This window comes from Bicyclus anynana, chromosome 22 (assembly GCF_947172395.1).
Source record: "Bicyclus anynana chromosome 22, ilBicAnyn1.1, whole genome shotgun sequence".
Classification (NCBI taxonomy): Eukaryota; Metazoa; Arthropoda; class Insecta; order Lepidoptera; family Nymphalidae; genus Bicyclus; species Bicyclus anynana.
The window spans coordinates 4785322-4807264 of record NC_069104.1 but is presented as its reverse complement, the minus strand read 5'-3'; the positions used below and the strand labels follow the sequence as shown (position 1 = coordinate 4807264).

At 35.4% G+C, this 21943-nt stretch overlaps 1 protein-coding gene across 2 annotated transcripts in view; it reads left to right on the top strand.

Moving 5' to 3' along the window:
- The window catches only part of LOC112046846 (klarsicht protein), a 326360-nt gene that overhangs the window by 90818 nt on the left and 213599 nt on the right, over window positions 1-21943 (top strand). For both annotated transcript variants that reach the window (XM_052888461.1, XM_052888459.1), the window contains one exon: window positions 20309-20679. In XM_052888461.1, coding sequence (XP_052744421.1) covers window positions 20670-20679 — 10 coding nt within the window. In that variant the 5' untranslated portion in view covers window positions 20309-20669. The remainder of the gene's footprint in view (window positions 1-20308; window positions 20680-21943) is intronic.

Genomic DNA, 21943 nt, shown 5'->3' with positions numbered 1-21943 from the left:
TGTTTAAATATTTCAGTCGTCCTGTAGCAAGTATTGCAGAAGGTTAATGTATTAAAGTGGTCGTAGTGTACCTATGTATATGAATTTGCTTGTTTAATTGTTACGCTTTCACGGCATAACCTAAACAGTGTAAAGCTATACTATCAGAGAGTAACATGATCAAATTTTAACTCTGTATTGTCACGGAAACGGGAAATAAGCGGATGAAACCAAGATGCGTCCACTATAAAAGCATTTTACTATAATTAACATAATAATTTGTTAGTTTGAAATTTTCTCGTAAATAAACTTTAAAAACTATCAAAGCATTCCTCTTGCAACTATCAAACAAACCTCATAAACAACTAACCGTGTTGGTAAAACAGAAACAAACATTTTCTTGTATCTGTTCCATCAAAGGGTTTCAATTTTTTAATGACTTTGTACTTTACTACGTTCACATAAAGTTCAATTTACCTGAGCTTTTTTTTACCAACCTCCAACCATAAAACACTTTTTCTTCAATAGAGCGAATAGTTCACTCTCTATGGCGAGCCCTTTCAGGTGTTTAATAGACAAATATTATTGCTGGTACACTCTCGCTTTTATTATGACATGTGGAGAAAAGTGAAATCAAAGGTTTGTGAACTTGGCCTTTCTTTTCTGCCTCTATTGGCGTACAATCTAGAATGCAATTTAAAATCATATTAACCTCTGTTTGGGCTTGTAATGTATAAGGTATTCTAAGTATTGCAATAATGGTGTTCCAAGTTGTTATTATGTGTTTAAGCTTTAAAGTAATGAGCGATAACTTCGTACTTTACTACTCCAGCAATTTGTTTCTACATTAGAATTGGCTGTTTATTTGAATGAGCTGCTAATGGTTTATATGGCATGCCATCGGCTATGTTATACCGTTGGGTTGTGTTTCTTAATTTTAAGCTTTTGTTGAAATGTCAAACGTCGGCTTGTTTGATTTATGTGTATGTTTATGTTCTTTGGGTCTTGAGTAATTTTGCAGATCTTCACTTTCCTATAACTCTCAACTCTTTTCTGTTTTACAATCCCAGGCATGCTTTTAATGCACTATTGATAAATCTTCGTCTTTTTTTTTATCGCCCGTTTTTGTCACTATCTAGCGGATATCTACGTTGCGGAGCTTAAAGATGTTTTAAAATGTCCGTTCGTTGCTACGTTTAGTAAATTCACTGTAGATACTTCAGTTTGTTTATCACAGCTTTTTATGTACATTACACTTTTCGTTACAAGTAACACGGATACAAATTAATGATTATTGGTTTCACGTTAACGTAATGCAAATTTTATAAAATCCTTTTTACGTAACGTTATGTTATGTATTTAAAAAAAACAAGAGTTTTCAATAATAAAATAATATACCGTTTAACTTTCACGATAGTAACTTGCAGGTTAACGAAGATGACGATTTCTTTTACCACAATAACTATGACGACGCAGTAAAAATCACAATAATTTTAATAAAATATTAATGTGTAGATATTACTTCATAAGTTGTTAGTAGAAACCTCAGTAATTTAAAAAACTCCTCGAATATGATATAGACTCTCCGCATTTGATTTTATTAACTTCTGAATTCTTAAGTCTTTGTACGAATGAATATTGTTTTGATTGCTCGGACAAAATAATTTTGCAGTAACTATTCTACTAATAATATAAAGACGAAAGCTTGTATGGATGTTTGTTACTCTTTAACGCCGCAACTTTTGCGCCGATTTGGCTGAAATTTGGAATGGAAATAAATTTAACTCTGGATTAACACATAGGCTACTTTTCATCCCGAAAAATCCACGGTTCCCTAGGGATCTGCGAAAAAGAAAACTAGCAGGCGTCCGCTAGTTAAAAAATAAACCCGACTTCCTGAAAAGTACGACTGAGGTGGATCTAATGACATTTTATATAAATTCGCCAAACACTAGGCTGTAGATGAAATAGGCGTGCAGAAGAATGAGACTCGGATACTTTTACGCTTAAAAAACATAGCATTCCTTCATTAGTCGGGTAAACAGATATCGCTATGCTTTCTTCTCTATTTACTACTAACGACCGTAGTAGCATAATGAGATTTTATCTAACGAAAGAAATCGCCTATGACAAATTGAGACGGCCATTGTTTTATCTACAATATATGGTTCGTTTCGTTATGTCACGAGGCGAAAGTGAACGGAAACTATTAAATTGTTGACATTAGTACGTGATGTTGGTTGTGTTTCATCGTTAATTTAGCGAATGATATATGGCAAATTGTTATTGTAATGGTTGTTTGTATCAGGTGATCGCGTGCCCGGTCACGACGATACTGATATATGAGTGATATCGTTTGTTATATCATCTTGGTTATGAAGAAGCCGATACTTAGCCTTATTAATTGTGTTAGAGGTGATGGCTAATTTATCAATGCTGGTGTTCGTCGTCTATACTGGACATAACACACTAATAGTTCAATATTAAATCCCGCCTGGGTTAACAAACTCCTAACACAGTTTTTATAACTAGTACTAGGAGAGAGGAGAGGTACGGGAATATCATTCATATTGATAATTATATATAAGCGTCTAAAGTTTATGTTTGTCGCCGATATCGTATTAGTTGCGTGTGTAACTGTACTAGGCAATGTGTGAAGTTGTCAAGTTGAATAAGTCAAAGAGAAGCTTGACAGGGCCTGCTTGTACTAGGCACAAAATAATATAATATAGCAAATATTCTTCAAAAATAACAACAAAACAAATCAAACAAGGAAGAAAAATCAAATCCTGCTTAGATATATCTACCGTTTGCTATTTGTTAATGTTGGTATGTAAGGAACAAAAAACCTATGATGATTTAAAGATTGATGAGAATCTTTCTCGAGAATCCCATTTTCTATTTCTTCTTAAATTACCGGCAAAGCGACCAAAAAGGACCCAGTTAAATTCAGGTCAGTGATTCCCGTGTACCTATTTTGTTTCATAAAAAAACTTTCTTTTTGTCGGCATGCTGCTGCGATTCGTTTTGCTTTACAAGTGTTGTTTTGTAATGCACCGTTGTATACAGGATGTGCTTGGGGTTTTGGTATTTTACTTATCCTGTGTTTATACTTAATTTATGTTGTATTTTATTTCAAATATTTCGTTACATTCTAACAGTATGAGCTAATAACAATATATTGATAATAATCGTAATTGATTTTTTCATCAGTCAAATCTTAGTTAAATTGTTAGTATTTTAATGTCTACGAGAACTTATTTGTAGCTGTAGCCTTAACAAGATAAGACGGCATGCTTTAGACTTAGGTGTAGTTAATATCTAAAATCCCAAATTTATGGCTGCTCGTAGCGCATAGTAACAATTACAAGGAACCAATATGGCGACGGGTAGTCGAATATAAGCGGAGATTAAAATAGCTAATAGGATTATAGAGAGGCGAAGGGAAAACGTTTGAGAAAAATGTAAAGCCCTTAAGAAAGAGTATTGAGATGTGAACTGAAACAAAGTTATGGTATCTTGAAAAAGAATAGCTCGATTGATGTGTGAGTCGATATAGCTTACCAATTCTGGTATTTAAATTATCTTAGTTACCATTTATTGAAGCTTTAATATTTTTTATAGTGCTAATTGACGAAAAAAAACTAATGGTATATCTCATCTTAAAAGGAAAATTAACGTCTATGACAGATCAATACCTAGCAAGGTAGGTAAGCTAAAAAATGCATATGTGCCATTTAAATTTTTTAAAATAGATGTGATACAAATGCATGTTTGCTATTTAGAATTTTAAAATAGACGTGATTTTCCTTATCAGCTCCTTCCTTTTCAAAGTTCTATTAGCGGACATGCATTTTCATAGGACATGTTTTCCTGTCTAGTCCACATACATCAAACACACGAATAATAATATACTTAGTACTTTAAAAGTATTTGCTACTATCTCAGTTAACTATAACACCATTAAAACGGAAATCTGTATGACTCTCATAGATTAACCACTAAAAAGATTAATTGAAACAACACACTGTATAGTCCTCGAAATGAAGTTTCGTCATTAATTCACTCAGTAGTAGCTCAGACCAACTATTGTATAGGACCTGCCTCGTTAGGTGTTACTTTTCTGTCAAAGTACATGTTCAATGATCTATTACGATAATAAAAGCTGTCTCTATAGTATCGATGTTAAATAGTTGTAATCGTGTTCGTCGGTTAAAGAGCTCCGTAAAAATATCTATTTATGTAGTTGAATGGTGTAAAAAACGGACAAAATCTTCTAGTTTAGTATAAGATATATACCAAATCTAAGCTCGTTTTCCTCAGAAAATGACAGACAATTTTGTTTGCGACTATGAGTGCGATACAGGTCCTTCTATAATTGGTCTGAGCTCAGTAGGTAGTACGACAGTATCAACATGGGACACCTGTATAAACGACTGCGTAGGTCCCGCCGTATTATCCTCTGATCTTCATAATTACACTATTGTACCGTGCCACCCTCTAATAGGCGTGGAAGGCAAAACCTGTTCTACTTTAAAACTCCTGCCTAACTTCTGTGAGACTCCGTTTAGCTTTTTTAATCGGAATATTGAAAATAAAGGTATATTTTATAAATTCGTGACTTAACTGAAAAAGAGTATTCATCAAAGTTAATAGAAGTAGGATCAATAACAGTATTTATAACCTTGTAGTATAAATAGACGTAGTGTAAAATAATATTAAACAGATCTTTGTTGATTGAACAAAGTTAACACGCGAGAACTCATAGAATTGATCGATCTTTTCTGAGCCGATGTCGCAGACTCTCTCGTAATCAAATCAAGAAGCTTTTCGAAGGTTTAGTTAATGATATCTAATTAATAATCATAATTCTTGAATTAAAACTGATTAAAAACAGAATTATGTCAAATTATCTAGTTGTGATAACGTCCCGTTCACAAACTAATAGCTTTAATTTAATGACATAAGATAGATGTGGGCGGAGACACCTGCTTCACTGTTTTCACTGTTACAACGGCTAAGTGTATATTAGATATGCCAATGTTTTAAACGTACCTATTGAAGTATATTTCCTTGTGAGTTGTAATGTAAGTAACTGATCAAGAGTTTCACCATAGCTGATCTTATAGTCTGGCAAGTTCGTTGATGACACTCCCATGATATGCGAGCGACGGGGGGAAAACTGCGCGGGTGTGAAATTGTGCGTGCGGGGAAGTGAGGTGCATCAGTCGTGGATTTTTCATTCATCGCAACACGCCCCTAGGCCCGCGCGGATCATTGGGAGTGTTATGAACGAAGATGCCAAGGTATAGCTCTGATGTGATTCAAAATAAACAAAAACATAGAACATCAAATATTAGAATATCCAAGTTTTTTATAAGTTATAATACGAGTGAATAAGATGTCTGTCTCAAGAATTAAGATATCGATAAGCATCTTAATATCTTGCCAAAGATTCACCAGCATACCATTTTTTAAGGATTTTAAAGTATTCCTCGTAAAACTTCGACGAAGCAGCATGCATCATCTAGTTACAATATAAAATATCTTATCGCATGGATGTCGTTAACCGTTACTAGGAATTGGACTTGTACGGTATGTTGGAGGTCCACTATCTTTTTTGTTTGTTTGGGACCTGCCCTATTATTTCTGGAATTGATATTCGAAAGGTTTTGTTTTGTTTGTACAGTATAAACAGAATTTATTTTTATTGTTAGAAAGATATTAGGTTGATAGCTTTAATGATGTCTACGATATGCTATGGATTTTTGAGAAACTAGAACAAACAATAATGAGTAAATAATATCGTCTTCAATGTATTGTAGAGTCATTGTTAAAAATTGCAATTGACTTTCCTTTTTGAATAATACGAGAACATAAAGGCTTGATTTCGGACGCAAATTGACTCAGAGCGCAATGAGCGATAAATCAAATAGCAAACAGATTTTTTCATTGTCTTTTCATAAAACAAATTGAATGCATACCACAATATCCCACTTGTCTCAGAATTCTCTTCTCATTTCATTCATCCAGTGATTGTAGAACCTCCATAATATTGTATTGACACTCAGGTCATGCATTTTTATGCTCTTTTCTAAACTAGGGTGTCAAAGAAAGTTGAAACCTAAAAACACTTATGAAATTTTCAGTGATATAAATAAGAACAAAACATCTCTTACATATTTCTTGGTTACGAACGCTTGGAGCTTGGATATCAATCTTGTATAAATTAACTGCATCGGCTTAATCGCAACTTCAATGATTTTAATTTCATTTGTAGGGATTTACATGAAATAATTTAATTTTATCTTAACTTTCTCTCATAATTGATAACTTCCGATTATGCAAGAATTCTAATCAATCGTATTTAACATTAACTAACGATTAAAATCACTTTCATCGTTCTAATATAAATTTTGTGATTATCATTGAAAAACCTTTCGTTTTACATTCACTTAGCGGATGCAGCATGGAAACATTGAATAAAAAGTACGTAAAAGTAATGCTCTACACGTAACGCTTTTTACCAATTTATCTTAGTCACTTCGTCGAGATGAGGTTGTAAGGATGTTGTTTTTGATAAAACGGCACATCGGTGTAGTTATTCTGATGTATTCTAGTACATTATCGTTTGGTTATCAAAAAAACCAATAAAGTATGTCAGGGTGTAGTAACTTTTACTGCAAAGTGTTAAAATAGCTCACATTCATAGTCTTCGATCAATAATTCTTTTAATCTTGGACACCATCTACTTTCAATTATTTTTCGTACTTTATCGACATGATAAAGTTATACGTTTATATTGGCTCTATATTTTTTACTGGACATCGATACATTATAACCACTTTTTTGTTCATGCTATGTCATATCAACATAAATTTTATTATAAGTAGGCTAACATGATTGATTGTTGAACTGAATCTTCTTGCCGTGTACTCTGTCAATTCTGTGTTTCAGATCGTTCACCTGATTCTGGCAGCCAATTTTTGATTTCTATTTACTGTGTATCAACTATAAATTATATATCAATACCCTTATTTTGGTCACGAAAGTGATTGAATGTTTCATGGTTTTGGAATATTAGTAAGTTCTGTGTAAATGTAATAATATAAATTCAGAATTTATAGTGGTATTTATAATTATATTGATTGTTGGTCCTATTGAAACATTGGTTTGTATGTATTTTTTAATTAGGGGTCGAATTAAAACCTTTGGGCGATCACTAGCTATTATTGTTACGCTATCTATTGCGTAGCCATCAAAATTAACTCAGTCATTAATCATTTTGACCATTGATGTACGTATCTATGACGTAATTTCTTATTTAGCGCCATCCGTCGCAGTCTGCGTTTGCTTTACATCATTGATTGCTTCCCCTAATCACTCAAGTTTCCTCTTCACAATATATTGGATCTCGTTAAGCAGTCAGTTACTCTGGTTATTACAAATTCGTGACGACATTACACAACACGGAAGCTTTACTATAATAATTTCAACATCCTTTGCATTTACAAGTGGCAAATTATTTTACCACTTACCTCTATCATGTCTTTACATGAACATAACTTGTAAATGTAAGTAAATCGCTTGAATCGATTAAATTAAACGCGAGATCGTTCTATGCTATCGTGCTATGTCATGAATATTGTAAAGCTGGTTTCGTATGCGCGCTAATGTAGCGAAATTACTTTACGACCATAATGTTAGCTGCGCACATTTCTGGATCAGATATCATGAAAAGGAACCAAAAAATATAATAACTAAAAACAATTAATATTTTAGTTTAGATCGATGGTTTTCATTATTAGCTTTAGGATTGTATTATATTCGCTGAGACGCCTCATTCGTTATTAACTAAAACCAGCTTAATTCAGTAGAAGAGCTGACAAAAAACTCTTTTTAAAAAATAAACATCTTTCTATAATTTACAATAAATTTTGCCATATTTACTTCTCGTTTTACATTAAAAGTTATTTCGCATTTTGTAAAGATCGATTTTAATTGAGAAAATAGTTCAAAATTAACTTGCGACGTGACAAAAAGTCTATCTTCTAGATCAGACTCCTGGACTCTAATCACGTATTGTCACTATAATGTACGTAGTTAACCGCAGTGCGTACGTTATTAACCATTTACTACGGGACAAAAAAATCAAAATCAAAATCAAAAATCATTTATTTCAAGTAGGCTCAGTTTACAAGCACTTTTGACACGTCAGTTGACTATTTGTAAAGATTCTACCACCGGTTCGGAAGGCAGGTTCTGCTGAGAAGATACCGGCAAGAAACTCAACAGTTGCTCTTTTGAAAAAGTCATACAGTATTATAATTTACAATTGATAACAATTACAATTTCTTATAGTTTTATTTCCTGTGTGAAGGTGGAAGCTGATCCAATGGCCTCCAAGCGCTTTTATCTTTAAGGAACTCATCAATGTTGTAGTAACCTCGACTAAGTAAATGTTTTTTAACACATTGCTTAAAGCTATGCATTGGCAGGTCCATCACAGTCTTGGGGATCTTGTTATAGAAGAGTACACCCAAACCTACAAAAGATTTTTTTACTCTTTGGAGACGATATGCAGAAATAACTAACTTATGCCCGTGTCTAGTAAGACGTGGGTTTAAATCTCCTTTTCGTTTGTACAAATTAATATTTTGTCTTACATAGACTATACTGTTATATATATATTGACAGGCTACTGTTAGTATACCTATTTCTTTAAACTTTTGACGAAGGGACTCGCGTGATTTTAATTGATATATTGCTCGAATTGCTCTTTTTTGAAGTACAAATATAGATTGTATATCGGCAGCCTTGCCCCACAATAAAATACCGTAAGACATTACGCTGTGAAAGTACGCAAAATAAACTAGCCTAGCTGTATCAATATCAGTGAACTGTCTTATTTTTCTCACTGCAAATGCCGCTGAGCTGAGTTTACCAGACAGTTTTTCTATATGAGCACCCCACTGAAGTTTACAATCCAAGGTCACTCCCAGGAAAACTGTGGAACTCTCCATTTCCAGTGTTTCACCATCGATCATTATAGACTTTTCTAATTTTATTACATTTGGCAATGAAAACTCAATACATTTAGTTTTCTTGGCATTTAAAAGTAGATTATTTGCAGTGAACCAATGCGACACATGCGACATGGCACGGTTTACGTCGTCAGAGTTATCTTTATTTCTGTCCGTCTTAAAAATTAAGGATGTGTCATCAGCAAACAGTACAATCTCACATATGCCGCTGACATGGAATGGTAAATCGTTTATGTACACTAAGAATAAAAAAGGACCCAGAATTGAACCCTGTGGGACGCCCATTTTGGTAGTGGAACCGTGCGACTTTATATCATTTATGCATACCTTTTGTGTTCTATCACTGAGATAAGAGGCAATGAGATCAAGCGCAACACTTTTGATGCCATAGTGGCTTAACTTGAGTAAAAGAGTGTTATGGTCAACACAATCGAACGCCTTGGACAGATCACAGAACACACCAATAGCATTCTTAGAACTTTCCCATGCTTCATAAATATGTTTTAAAAGTTTAGCCCCTGCATCAGTTGTATTGCGACCTTTTGTAAAACCATACTGTTCAGGATGAAACAAGTTATTTAAATTAAAATGACATAAAAGTTGATTTAATATGATTTTTTCAAAGACCTTGCTAAGTGTTGGCAATATTGTAATCGGTCTATAATTATTAGGATCTGATTTGTCTCCTGATTTAAAAAGTGGTATCAATTTGCCATGCTTCATTAGGTTCGGAAAAATACCTAAGTCCACACATTCATTAAAAATAATGGCTAAGTGGGGAGCAATGACATCAATTATATTAGATATTACTTTCATTGACATGCCCCACAGATCTCCAGTTCTTTTTAATTTTAACAAATTGAAAGATTTTTTAATGTCAGATACAGTTATATGGTGAAATTCAAAAAGATCGTTGCACTCTTTAACATTGCCTCTTAATAGTCTCTGGGCCTCCGTAGCAGACGAATCCAGTGAATCTGTTAACAAGATAGGAACATTCTGGAAAAAATCTTCAAAGGCATTAACAACCTCGTTATCAGTGTTTATCTTTTTGTCATTGACAATTAATTCAAAACTCGTATCACGCGGTTTGATTTTTCCTGATTCTCTATTAATTATATTCCAGGTGGTTTGTATCTTGTTCTCAGACTCAATTATTTTCTGTTTGATGTGTAACGATTTCGCAAGAATACAAACACGTTTGAAAATTTTTGAGTATCTTTTTACATAATCTAAATAAGTTCGCGTTTGAATATATTGTTTTTCTTCGTACAACTCGTACAATTTATCTCTACTTTTATAGATACCTACAGTAGCCCATTCGCTAAACTTTAATTTTTGGCTAGCATTAATGCGTTTGAAGTTAAAAATTTTACTAAACTCTCTGTCTATTGTCTTGAAAAGTGTACCAAAGAGCAAGTCTGGATGACTATTTTCAAATGCAAGACTTGGAATTTTAGAAATAATTGTGTTTTTGAATCGCTCTAATTTACCTTCAGTTATTGGCCTATACTTTACCCATTGATTGTTATTGGTTTTATTATTTAAAATAGTAATTATTTGACCACTATGATCAGAGCTTAATTTATTTATTATCTTCTTTCTCTCGAGCACACAATTATAAAATATATTATCTAGACAGGTACCTGAAGTTGCGGTTATCCTAGTAGGTTCGTTAAAAGCATGTGTCAAATCAAAACATTTGAATAAGTTAAGAAATCTAACAGACTTTGAGTTTTCTGTTAGAATATCAACATTAAAATCGCCGCAAATCAGTATTTGTTTGGAAGATGTGCATAATCGCCTCATTACATCTTCCATTACCTCTTCAAATTGATCAAAGTCAGCCGGAGGGGGTCTGTACACGCATACTATAACAATTTGTTCCAACTCCACACAGGATAGTTCAACAATGCATTCCACAGAAAGGCTAACTATATCTTTTCGATCCTTACATTTTAAGTTATTATGTAAAAAAATTAAGGAGCCACCATGACCAGCCCTTCTGAAGAACACACTTGACAATGAATAATTATTAATATTAAGTACTGACAGCTGTGAGTTAGTGAGCCAATGCTCCGTAATACATAAGATGTGTATATTGAATTTTTCTACAAATAGTTCAACTTCTAATTCCTTGCCGTTGATGCTCTGTATGTTTTGGTGTACAAGGTTAATGTTACAGGGCATCTCCGTTGTCGTATTTTCTAGTTTAAAATATTTTCACAGTACTAGGATTGGTACTGCAGTCAGGTATAGAAATATTTGTACTATTAGTACAGGTTGTAAACATGTCAAAAGACTGCGTTACAATACTTGTAACTGGATCGGTTAAATTACAATTAACAACTGAGACAGTACTATCATTCGTACTCTGGTCAATAGAAACATAACCACTATTATTACATGTCATATTAATGTCAATAGACTGAGTTACAACACTTGTAACTGACTCATTTAAGTTGTAAGCCAACAGAGAAGCTATATGGTGCTTAAATTTTTTAGGCAGATATAAATTATCTTTAGTCAACGTATAACATGAGGTAAACTTATTCATGTCAAAATAAAAAAATGCATCGCTGTGATGGTATGTCAAGTTATATAACATAAGATTTAAATTATGAATATGCTTATTTTCTTTAGCCATTGAACTATAGTAAGGAAATGCACATAATGTAAATTTACATTTAGTTTTACTATGTAATACTAATAGCTTTTCAACACATTTTAGTATTTGATGTCTTTTAATATTTAAACTGTTCCCTAACAACAAAATAACATTTGAGTAATCAAGTATATTTTCTAAATTTAAGCTATTTATTAAATAATTAAAACTAGCCCCCGGAAAACACTTATTAGTCACTGAATGATTTAGGTAATAGCTCATAATGGACCCAAAATCCTTACCTAACTTATCAGAAATTATTAAAGTCTTTTTTTGAGCCTTGTTCAACAAATTAAAACTATGTGAGCTTAAATTGTTAATTGCGATTGACGGTACTGGTATAACACTATTATTACACTGCACATTTTGGCTTGAGACTATATAGTCAGAATTTGATAAAATACTACAGTCCTGGTTAACCGAAGGTACCCGAGTTAAACATTGACATTTGTTACTTAATGACTCAAAACGAGCCATATTATATGTACCTAAGGCTAACAACTCTTCAGCAGCCATGATCTGATCATGGATCTGACTCTGCGACAACTCATATTTAGCAGTTATTTCTTGCAAGGAATTTTCCATTTGATTTAATTCCTGTTGTAAACTTTGTGTTTCATTTTCATACTTTTCCCTGGAATTTTCAAGTAAGGAACAATAACTATTTACTTTTTTTATTAACAGTGACCGTTCCTTTCTTAAGGCCAAGTTTTTTTTATTAGAGTTATGAAACTTAATTAGTTTTTGAGTCTTTTTTATGTATTTCTTAATTTTAATATATTTTTTAATTTTGTTATGGCTATTAAACAAAGAATGCCCAAATTGTGGTAAAGCAGTAGTTTTAGGTGCACATGGGCTGTCACAAGTCAGATCAATGCACAGCATTGGTGCGGGGACTGATGTGGATGAGGCAAGCAGTTCATTATAGAGAGTGTTTGTAGATTTACCACCACCACATAACAATACGTTTGCGGGGGTCAATTTGATCAGTTTAAACCAATCCGGGGGATTATTTAGAAAGTAAACGGTTTAAAGCGGCATGCTTTCCATACGGATCATTGTCGTGCTTGATCTGAATTGGTACCAGCTGAGATAATTTGTGCCTTATAAGTAGGTTAGTTTAGTGCTAAATTACCTTGGACAAATTGCGTGGAATGTGGTTAGTCTGTGGAAATTGATGGTTCGCTTGACAACTATCGATTAGATGCTATCATTTATGCTTTGCCAACCTGTTTGTTTGTAGGCTGCTGGGTACATTGCATGTAATGCAGGGTGCTTTTTACCTTTCGTGTCGTTTCTGTCACCTTAATGACATTACGGTCTATTTACCCGGACCCGGAAGTTTGTCTAATGTCATTTTCAATGTTGCTATACTCTGTTGTTGTATCAACATGTGTTTAATTTAAAGAAATCTGTGTATCGAATTGTGATGACCTACTCGTACCGTCGTACTCGTTCGTCGTTCGTACAATATCGTCGTTATATACCCATATTTGACTCATTGCTGAGCTTGAGTCTCCTCTCAGAATGAGAGTGGTTAGGCCAATAGTCCACCACGCTTGCCCAATGCGGATTGGCAGACTTCACACACGCAGAGAATTAAGGAAATTGTCTGGTATGTAGGTTTCCTCACGATGTTTTTTGTTCAGCGGTTACCTCTACGTTTGTGAAGTCTGCCATTCGCATTGGGCCAATTTGCGGCCTAACCCCTCTCATTCTGAGAGGAGACTCGTGCTCAACAGTGAGCCGAATATAATGATGACATAAGATCACGTTCACTACTACTAATCGTAAGTAATAAATACGCAGGGCTTTAAGTTACATTTATTAACATAAAACTACTTCTTCCAACATATTATTTGTTACGTATTATGCTAATACGTGGGATTTTATGTATTATACTCGTAAGTTAATGTTACTATGCCGGGAGTTTATTACTCCACGGCTGGCTGGTAGTTTTTTTTTAACTGTAATTAACTGTCGCCTACACGAAATATTTAGTGGGATTGTTGGCATAGTAGCTTTTAGATGAATAAAGAATTTGTCCAAACAATAATCTATTAAGCTTTGGTCACACACTAAATTAAGGGATTTGTTTATATTTGATTAAATACTGGCAACCTCTCTGGTGAAATTGGTAATGCTGTGGTTTTTCGCTGGGTTCAATTTCCAGCTGTGATCAGTTAAGTATTTTATGTTTTTGAAGTTGGCTTATGGCTCGTCTAGCCCCTACTGGCAAGTACCTCTTAGCGTTATAACATTCCTCTTTCAAGTAAGCCTGCTGCATTCTAAGACTGCATCGTTACTCGATCAGATGACATTGCAGCCTTGACTGCAACCATCATTATCATTATTAGCCGATGGACGTCCACTGCTGGACATAGGTCCCTTGCATGGACTTCCAAACAAAACGATCTCGAGCCGCCAGCATCCAGCGGCTCCCTGCAACCCGCTTGACGTCTTCGGTCCACCTAGTGGGGGGTCGCCATTTCAGCACCCCAACGTCCATCGGCTCTTCGAACTATGTAGCCTGTACTTTGTCACTTCAGCTTCGCGACTCGCTACGCTATGTCAGTGACTTTGGTTCGTCTGGATCTCCTCATTTCTGATTCGATCACGCAGAGAAACCCCAAGCATAGCTCGCTCCATCGTCCGCTGAGTGACTTGAGCCTTCTAATAAGGCCCATAGTTAGCGACATATAGTAACATTGTAATAGTAATTTAAAATATGAAAACTAATTATTACAACCTGGCAGTGCCGTAAATAGCCTTTTTTGCGCTCTGTGCGATCTTCTATAACTGCGCCCTATTTAAGTAGACCCTTTGCCTATCATACCACCCACTGTGTCTCACTCACTAAAACTCAAACGCAGGTTCACTTCTGCAAATACGTTGCCCATTCTGTTGCTTAATTCTGTATATTCTTGCGCCCCCGAGAGTATACGGCCTGAGCCTGGGCACCGGTGGCACCGCCCTTTTTACGCCACTGCAACCTGGCGGTACTAACGTGTGGCGTCTGTGAATAGTCGCAAGACGTTACGTCGCAATACACATCACTATCTAGCCCCAAAGTAAGCATACAGAGTAGCTTGTGTTATGGATGCTAAGATAGTTGATATTATAATATTAATATACAATTATATACTACATATAAATACTTATATAAATGTATAAATACACACAGACACTGGAAAACACCCATGCTCATCACACAAATATTTTCCAGTTGTGGGAATCGAACCCACGGCCGTGGATGCAGAAAGCAGGGCCACTACCCACTGCGCCACGCGGCCGTCAATTGTGTGTACGCGTCAGGTTAAAATAATTTACCTATATACATACGTGTTGTTGTTACTCGTAGGTTTTCAATATCAAGATGTGAAACTGGTTTTTCCATTATTCACGAGCGAGAGGAGATGAAAAACGCATTATAATTATTTGCATCGACTATTAGGTGGTAGGTACCTACTTAATAAAACAATTCCTTTGTTGCGCGAGGGGAAGCAGGTGCAAATTGGCATCATCATGACGAAGGTTGTTGCAAGATGGCGACAAATTGATAAAAAGTGTCGGCTAAGTTGACGTAATACACGCAATCTTGGCTGGAAGTTGATAAATTCGTTGTCCTAAATTATAATGTTAATTTTTAGAATAACATTTTGCTTCCCAATAAATCTAAAGACTGTGTTAGAAGTGGACACGACAATAGTCCAACGGACGGGGATCGAAATCGAGATTTATGTAAGTTATATTTTCAAATCCGGTGTCTTACTCTTAGTTAGACTCTTAGTTCTTAAGATGGAATACGGAATCATTCACTAGATTGGGTAACTATAAATAGCTTACCAAATCACAAAGTATCGATACAGGATGCCATATCTAAATTATCATCAGTCGATGGACATTGGCCTTCTATATGGACTTACAAACATTACAACCTGCATGCTGTCTATTATGTATGTCTGTGTGTCTGTTTGGATCAATCAGGTTATCAGGGTCTAGTCGTTAAAGAGTCATACAATTTTATTTGGAGATTGCCAACCCGCATTGGAGCAGTGTGGTGGATCTAAACACCATAGACCCTTCTTATAAGGAGGCAGGCCAGGCCCTGTCATCTGGATCTTTCTGGATCCGTCTGGATCAGTCTGATCATCAGGATTATCTCGTTTTATATCGTTTACCGCGGATATTAATAATTAAGTTACAAAAACAAAACAATTTCTGGTTGTTATATTTTGTATTGCAATTTTTCCCTACCTCCTCTAGTAATGTACGTTTCTTTTTCAAATTAAGTAGCTCACCCCTCCCCCTACCACGATTTCCAGTGCGAGGTGCTTTTCTAGCATGTCCATCTTTCGTTTCCTGCATATACATTTAACAAGGTTTTAAACGATCGAGAATAAAAACGATCAATTCAATTTTACATTTTTAAATCTACCTTTTACTATCTTCAAACTTTTGGCCATATTCTGAAAGCAACTGTACTGCTGCACTATTTGTATTGAAGATATTATTATCACTCCGAGCGATCACGTTTACATTTCCAAGTGCGTCCTAAACTACGCGAAACACGTCTCCACCAAGTGGTGTGTAATATAATATTTTCTCTGAATGTGTCCGTTTGTCTAACTTTCCGAGCCCTCGGTAGCGTCGTTGACCCAGAAAGCCTGAAACTCTACTTGTTCTAAACTACATACATTTATGGGAAAGAAATCGGGGCCGCATTTCTCCGCCGCAAGGGTCGTTATTGGCTATTGTAACTATTTGTAGCCGATCTCAAATTCTATTGCTCACATTTATCACATCGCACTAATATGTATTTCATACTGGTTTTTACTTGGAACTTCTAACTCTTAGAAATTGCTTTCGTAGCGAATATATGCCTCGAGTTGTGTTTGCCGCAGGCCAATGCACACATATACGAAATTTACGAACTATTATTGTTAGTAATTCTGACGTCACGTGATTTTGTATTCACTATTTGTTTAATGCTAATAGACTAAGAGTCCGCGAACCCCAGACTTTCGTCATTTTTTCGTCAAAAGCTGAAAGTTTGTCAGCACGTGCTCCTACTATAGATGAGTACCGGAACCAACTATGGAGTTTAGACCGTGGTGGCGTGGTGGCTTTTGGGTCCAGGGTTCGACTATGAGGTAGTGTTTTCTTCAATGAGAATGTCTTGGACAAAGAAAGCCTCCATACTTCAAAGCCCCCCCATGACCTAATAGTTAGAAGCTATGTAGGGTTTAACCTCGGGAAAGAGGCAATTAACAAAATATCCAGGAACATCTAATTAAATTACTACAAAACAATGTTCTCCGAATCAAACACACCAATCGAAGATCGACAGATACGTATACACACGCAAAGGGACTTTCACCGGCAAAAATCAATTGTTTTCTCCGAACGTCACTAGGGGCAAACGGTGTTAGGCCCTGTTCCCACTACGTCGACAGGTTTACCGGATTTCGGACTCTGGACACTTCCGGATCTCACACGAAAATCAATATATAGTCAATTATTTACCCAATTTGAATATGAACCTTTATTCGGCTCACTGAAGAATTCAAGTCTTCAGAATGAGATAGGTTAGGCCAATAGTCCAATAGATTGGCAGACTTCATGCAGAGAATTGAGAAAATTCTCTGTTATGCAGGTTTCCTCACGATGTTTTCCTTCACCGTTTGAGACACGACGTATTTAATTTCTTAAAATGCACACAACTGAAAAGTTGGAGGTGCATGCCCCGGACCGGATTCGTATCCATACTCTCTGGAATCGAAGGCAGAGTCATATCCATTCGCAAGGCTCCTGGACCTTGAGGGTCCGGCAAAATGCCGGGCTCTTTGCTAGACCTGGGATAATCTGGTGAATAGCTTCATATGTCTAAATTATATAGTTCCGACAGTTTTACCGCACAGTAGTGGGAACCCGGCCTAAGAGTGGAAAGCCGAACCGGCGGTTGAACTGGGCGCAATTTTCCTCTTAGTTTCACACCAATTTGCTGGTTTATGAGGCAAATTGTTGAGACGCGAACGACGCGGGCGACCGTTTAGTAGCCCGTTAGGTAATGTCCGTAAAATTGTCTTATACGTTATTTTCAAGGGGTGGGTTAGTTAGTTAGACTGTAACTTACGTCCAGGTGCCCTATTAAGTCTTATTAATAAAATATATAATAAGTAGGGACTGAATCCACTTTAAGTTGCGATGTTAAATAATAATATTTTTCAAAGAAAAACGTACTGCATGCGAGCTGTTGTTTTAAAATTTTCCATAGAACATATGTATTAAAAAAACAAATTCCCGTCCGCATTTAAACAGTAGATTTTTAAACTTTAACATTGGATTGAATAAAAAAAACCTTGAAGTAGTTTTAAATTGGTAATTTTAATGTTGCCCCTTTAACGGGCACTATTAAAACGTCAACCCATCTTTATGTATTAGCAAATACTACAAAGGTACAAAGTACCTATTAGCTAATATTCGTTTTTTTTTCAAACCTTTGCAACAATGATCTAAATATACCTACATATAAAAGCGAAAGATTAAATCTCGAAAGCCGCCGCTTGCCGTAGGCAGATGAAATTTGGAAGGGAGATAGTTCATAGTTAGTAAACGTCTGCTAAGAATGGATTTTCCGACAGGAGCGGATTAAGTAGGTCTATGTGCCGACGAAGTCAAGGGATTCGGCTAGTTTAAAATAAGTTTCGATGTCGCTCCACAAGCGTGAGACCTAGACGTGCTATGCTTTGCATTGTACTGATACTGAAATATATATACAAAAGTGGCGATGATTAGTTCTCATATTACTCAGCGAAAAGTGGAGCACCGAAATAGATTTTTAAATTAAATTTGTATACAGGTGTGTGATTAGGCGTCCTGTTTTTTGGTTAGTCATGAGATTTAATGAATATTGTACTTGTGAAGTTTGGCACGAAATCATTGGATAATGGAGTACGTTAACTTTAATAAATTCAACATTAAATAATATAATTTATCTTATATTGTAATTGGTTCTGCATCCTAAGCCTGTAATAGCCAGACCTACTGCAAGTGTAACTATGGAGTTTGAACCGTAGTGGCTTTGGAATGTAGTAGGTTTAAAGGGGTCCATACCTCAGACCAATTACAGTAGGACATGTCTTTCTAGACGTTACCCCTCTGTCAAAAGTATATGATCACTAACATGTTTATACAAACTGTGTCTATAGAATCGATGTTTCATTGTGTTAAAATTACACAAATTCATAGTTGTGTGTAGTGTAGTGTAAGGACACAGGATATATTTATTTGTGTTAAATATTTCCGATGTGTGACTGACTTCGTCCCTCTCAAAAAACGACAGACAATTTTGAAGGTAATTTGAGTGTTATACAAGAGAATTTTGTTAGCGATTTGGGTGTGATAAAAGTCCAAAGTAATTTGTCTAAGGTCCAGACTTAAGCGTCCGAGTATAAAGCATAGGTTTTTATTTTTTATGACCCCAGTTACTCTTTAAAAATGCTGTTAAAGATTTACTTACTAAGACTGTAAAGGTTGCAAGCGTCTTAATCAACATAAGAATAGGGTAAATAAAAGTGAAATAATTTGTAGTAAATTAATTTGTATTGAGTTTGTAGCTATCGTATATGTGTGAGTGTCCTATTGTTCGCCATCCTATGTTTGGTGTAACACGAGGTTAGTTGCAACTAACACTCCTACCTATTACCGATAAGGCGTAACAAATCGTCCTTTAACCATAAGTTAGTCTCGCTTATAAAATTTAATAGAATTTGGTCTTAAACAACTTCAGTCTCAACTCGAGTCTAGATAATATTGTGTTGATTTATTATTTCAAAGTGTTGTTAGCCTTGAAAACTAGATTTCGTTTTAACAGTAATTTAAGTTGTACTTATCCGAGCACTTGTTTATGATAGTTTACTTCCAATAAATATTAAACTGAGCAGATAAAATCAAATCGATAATGATATTATTGCGTTCATAAATACTATCCCTCTATGAAACATTTTGTGAGATTCGATTTTGCTACAATGTAAGGAATTCTGTCCATATCCTCAATTAGTACAATATTTTCATTTTAGATGCATTAATGAGTTTGTATAATAAGAAAGTTATTAGCATTTAATTAAACACAAGAAATAAATTCTAAAAAATACTTCTGATAACAATAGTGAAAATTGAGTGTGATTTGAACAGATTTTAGTTGGTATATTACAAAATTTTCATCAAAATATGTTTGTTTTTGGATGAAAATGATAACAAAATGGCACAGTAACTTGCTTACAATGTATTCAATAACTATCATAATCATCAGTTTTACACGATCGTCAAACAAACAAACTCATTATGTTTTTCACAAATCCCTCGGGAACCATGGATTGTTCCGAGATGAAAGTAGCCTATGTGTTATAATCCAGAGTAAAATCTATTTCCATCAAATCGGTTTAGTAGTTACGGCGTCAAAGGGTAACAAACACCCATACAGACTTTCGCGTTTATATTATTAGATATTATTGTTGATAAATATTTTCCTAATTGTACCTACCTACATGAAGTGAATAAAGAAATTGAATATTTTCGTGTGTGACTTTGAATTAAAGGAGCCTTTCTTTATTTCCAGGAGCGGATCAGTAAAACATAATAAACACAACGAGAAGGCGAGGAGACAAAAAGAACACAAAATGTGACCACCGACCGATGCACCCAAAGCAAAACAGACAACACAATCTTCATATTCATGAGTCTTGCCTCAAGATTACGTGATTAAGAGCACACTATTTATTATTATATTTAACTTTATAACATAACGAATCTAGTCGCCGTAGTTCTTTTAAAACGAAGCAATTTAGACATTAATAAAGAGATTGAAGAGAATTAGTACAAAGAGAAGATACAGTACAAAGGACAACGGGAAAGCCTAATGTTGATTTAAGATAATATAAATTGATTGTATTAGAAAGTTCCCGAAGATAACAGTCAAGATGTCCACAAGTGAGTAATTGGTTAATTATAACATTTATCATATTTTACTAGTGTAATATTATGATCTCTATAGTCTGGCAAGTTCGTTGATGACACTCCCATGATATGCGGGCGACGAGGGGAAAGACCTCGCGGGTGTGAAATCGTGCGCGCGGGGAAGTGAGGTGAACCAGTCGTCTACCGGGAGTGTTACGAACGATGTTGCCTAGCTATAACTGCTTCGCTGGTCCATTGATAAGCCAATGTGACTAAAGATCATTTGGTCCTGAGATGCTAACGTGCGGCCAAGTAAAGATAAATAGACAAAATGTCGTTCAATAGCAGTGGAGTTGTCCCAGTCACATAAAAAGATAGCGCTATTTCCGGTTGCACTGCCAATGCAATTTGTCTATTTATTTATTATTTGGTCTCGTGTTAGCACTACAGGTTCTTACAAGAAATATATTCAACCAAAACATTTTCTTCCCACGTTCTTGAGTTGCATTGTAATGATGTATATGGAATTCTCTTCCATCAGTGGTACTATTAACCTATAATGTAAGTATCGTATCTTGGTGAATTCGTTCGTAAAACTCCCGATGGTCAGCGCGGGCCGGGAGACGAGTAGCGATGCCTCGCGCGCACGATTTCATACCCACGCAGTCCTTCCCCTGCCCCGCGCGCACGACCTCATACCCGCGCACTTCTTCCCCTCCCGTCGCCCGCATATCATGGGAATGTCATCAACAAAGTTGCCAAGCCATAAACCCCTGGGCCTTGGCGAGCATGGTAAATCGTTCGGTTCAGATCGTTATCATTAACTGACATTGATCAAGGTTAGACATTATCACCCTAAAACAGCCAACCCCCACTCAATCAGCATGGTGAGTTTCTCAGAACCCCACTCGTGTAAGGAAAGAGTCCTGGCCCTACTACAGGGTCATTAATAATAGTCTGATGATATTAAGTTTTATCGAATTCCAGGTTACGAAGTGACCTCGTCCTTTTACATTAACCTTAATGTTGTCAAACCGGAAAATGATTGCAATTCGAAGGTTAAAAAATGTATGAAAGATAATTTAAATTAAATGAAACACGCCCTACATCAAGATTTTTATGTAGGAGGAGGAGTTATTAGGTACACCTAATGAGGATTTGATAAAAAGTTTGTTTTTACGAGTAAAAGTTTAATTTTAAATAACTGTACGCATGAAATGATTTTGTAATCTTGACTGGGATGCATTATCGTAATATCATAAGTGCAAAAGTAAGTCTGTCCGTCCGTCATTTTAAC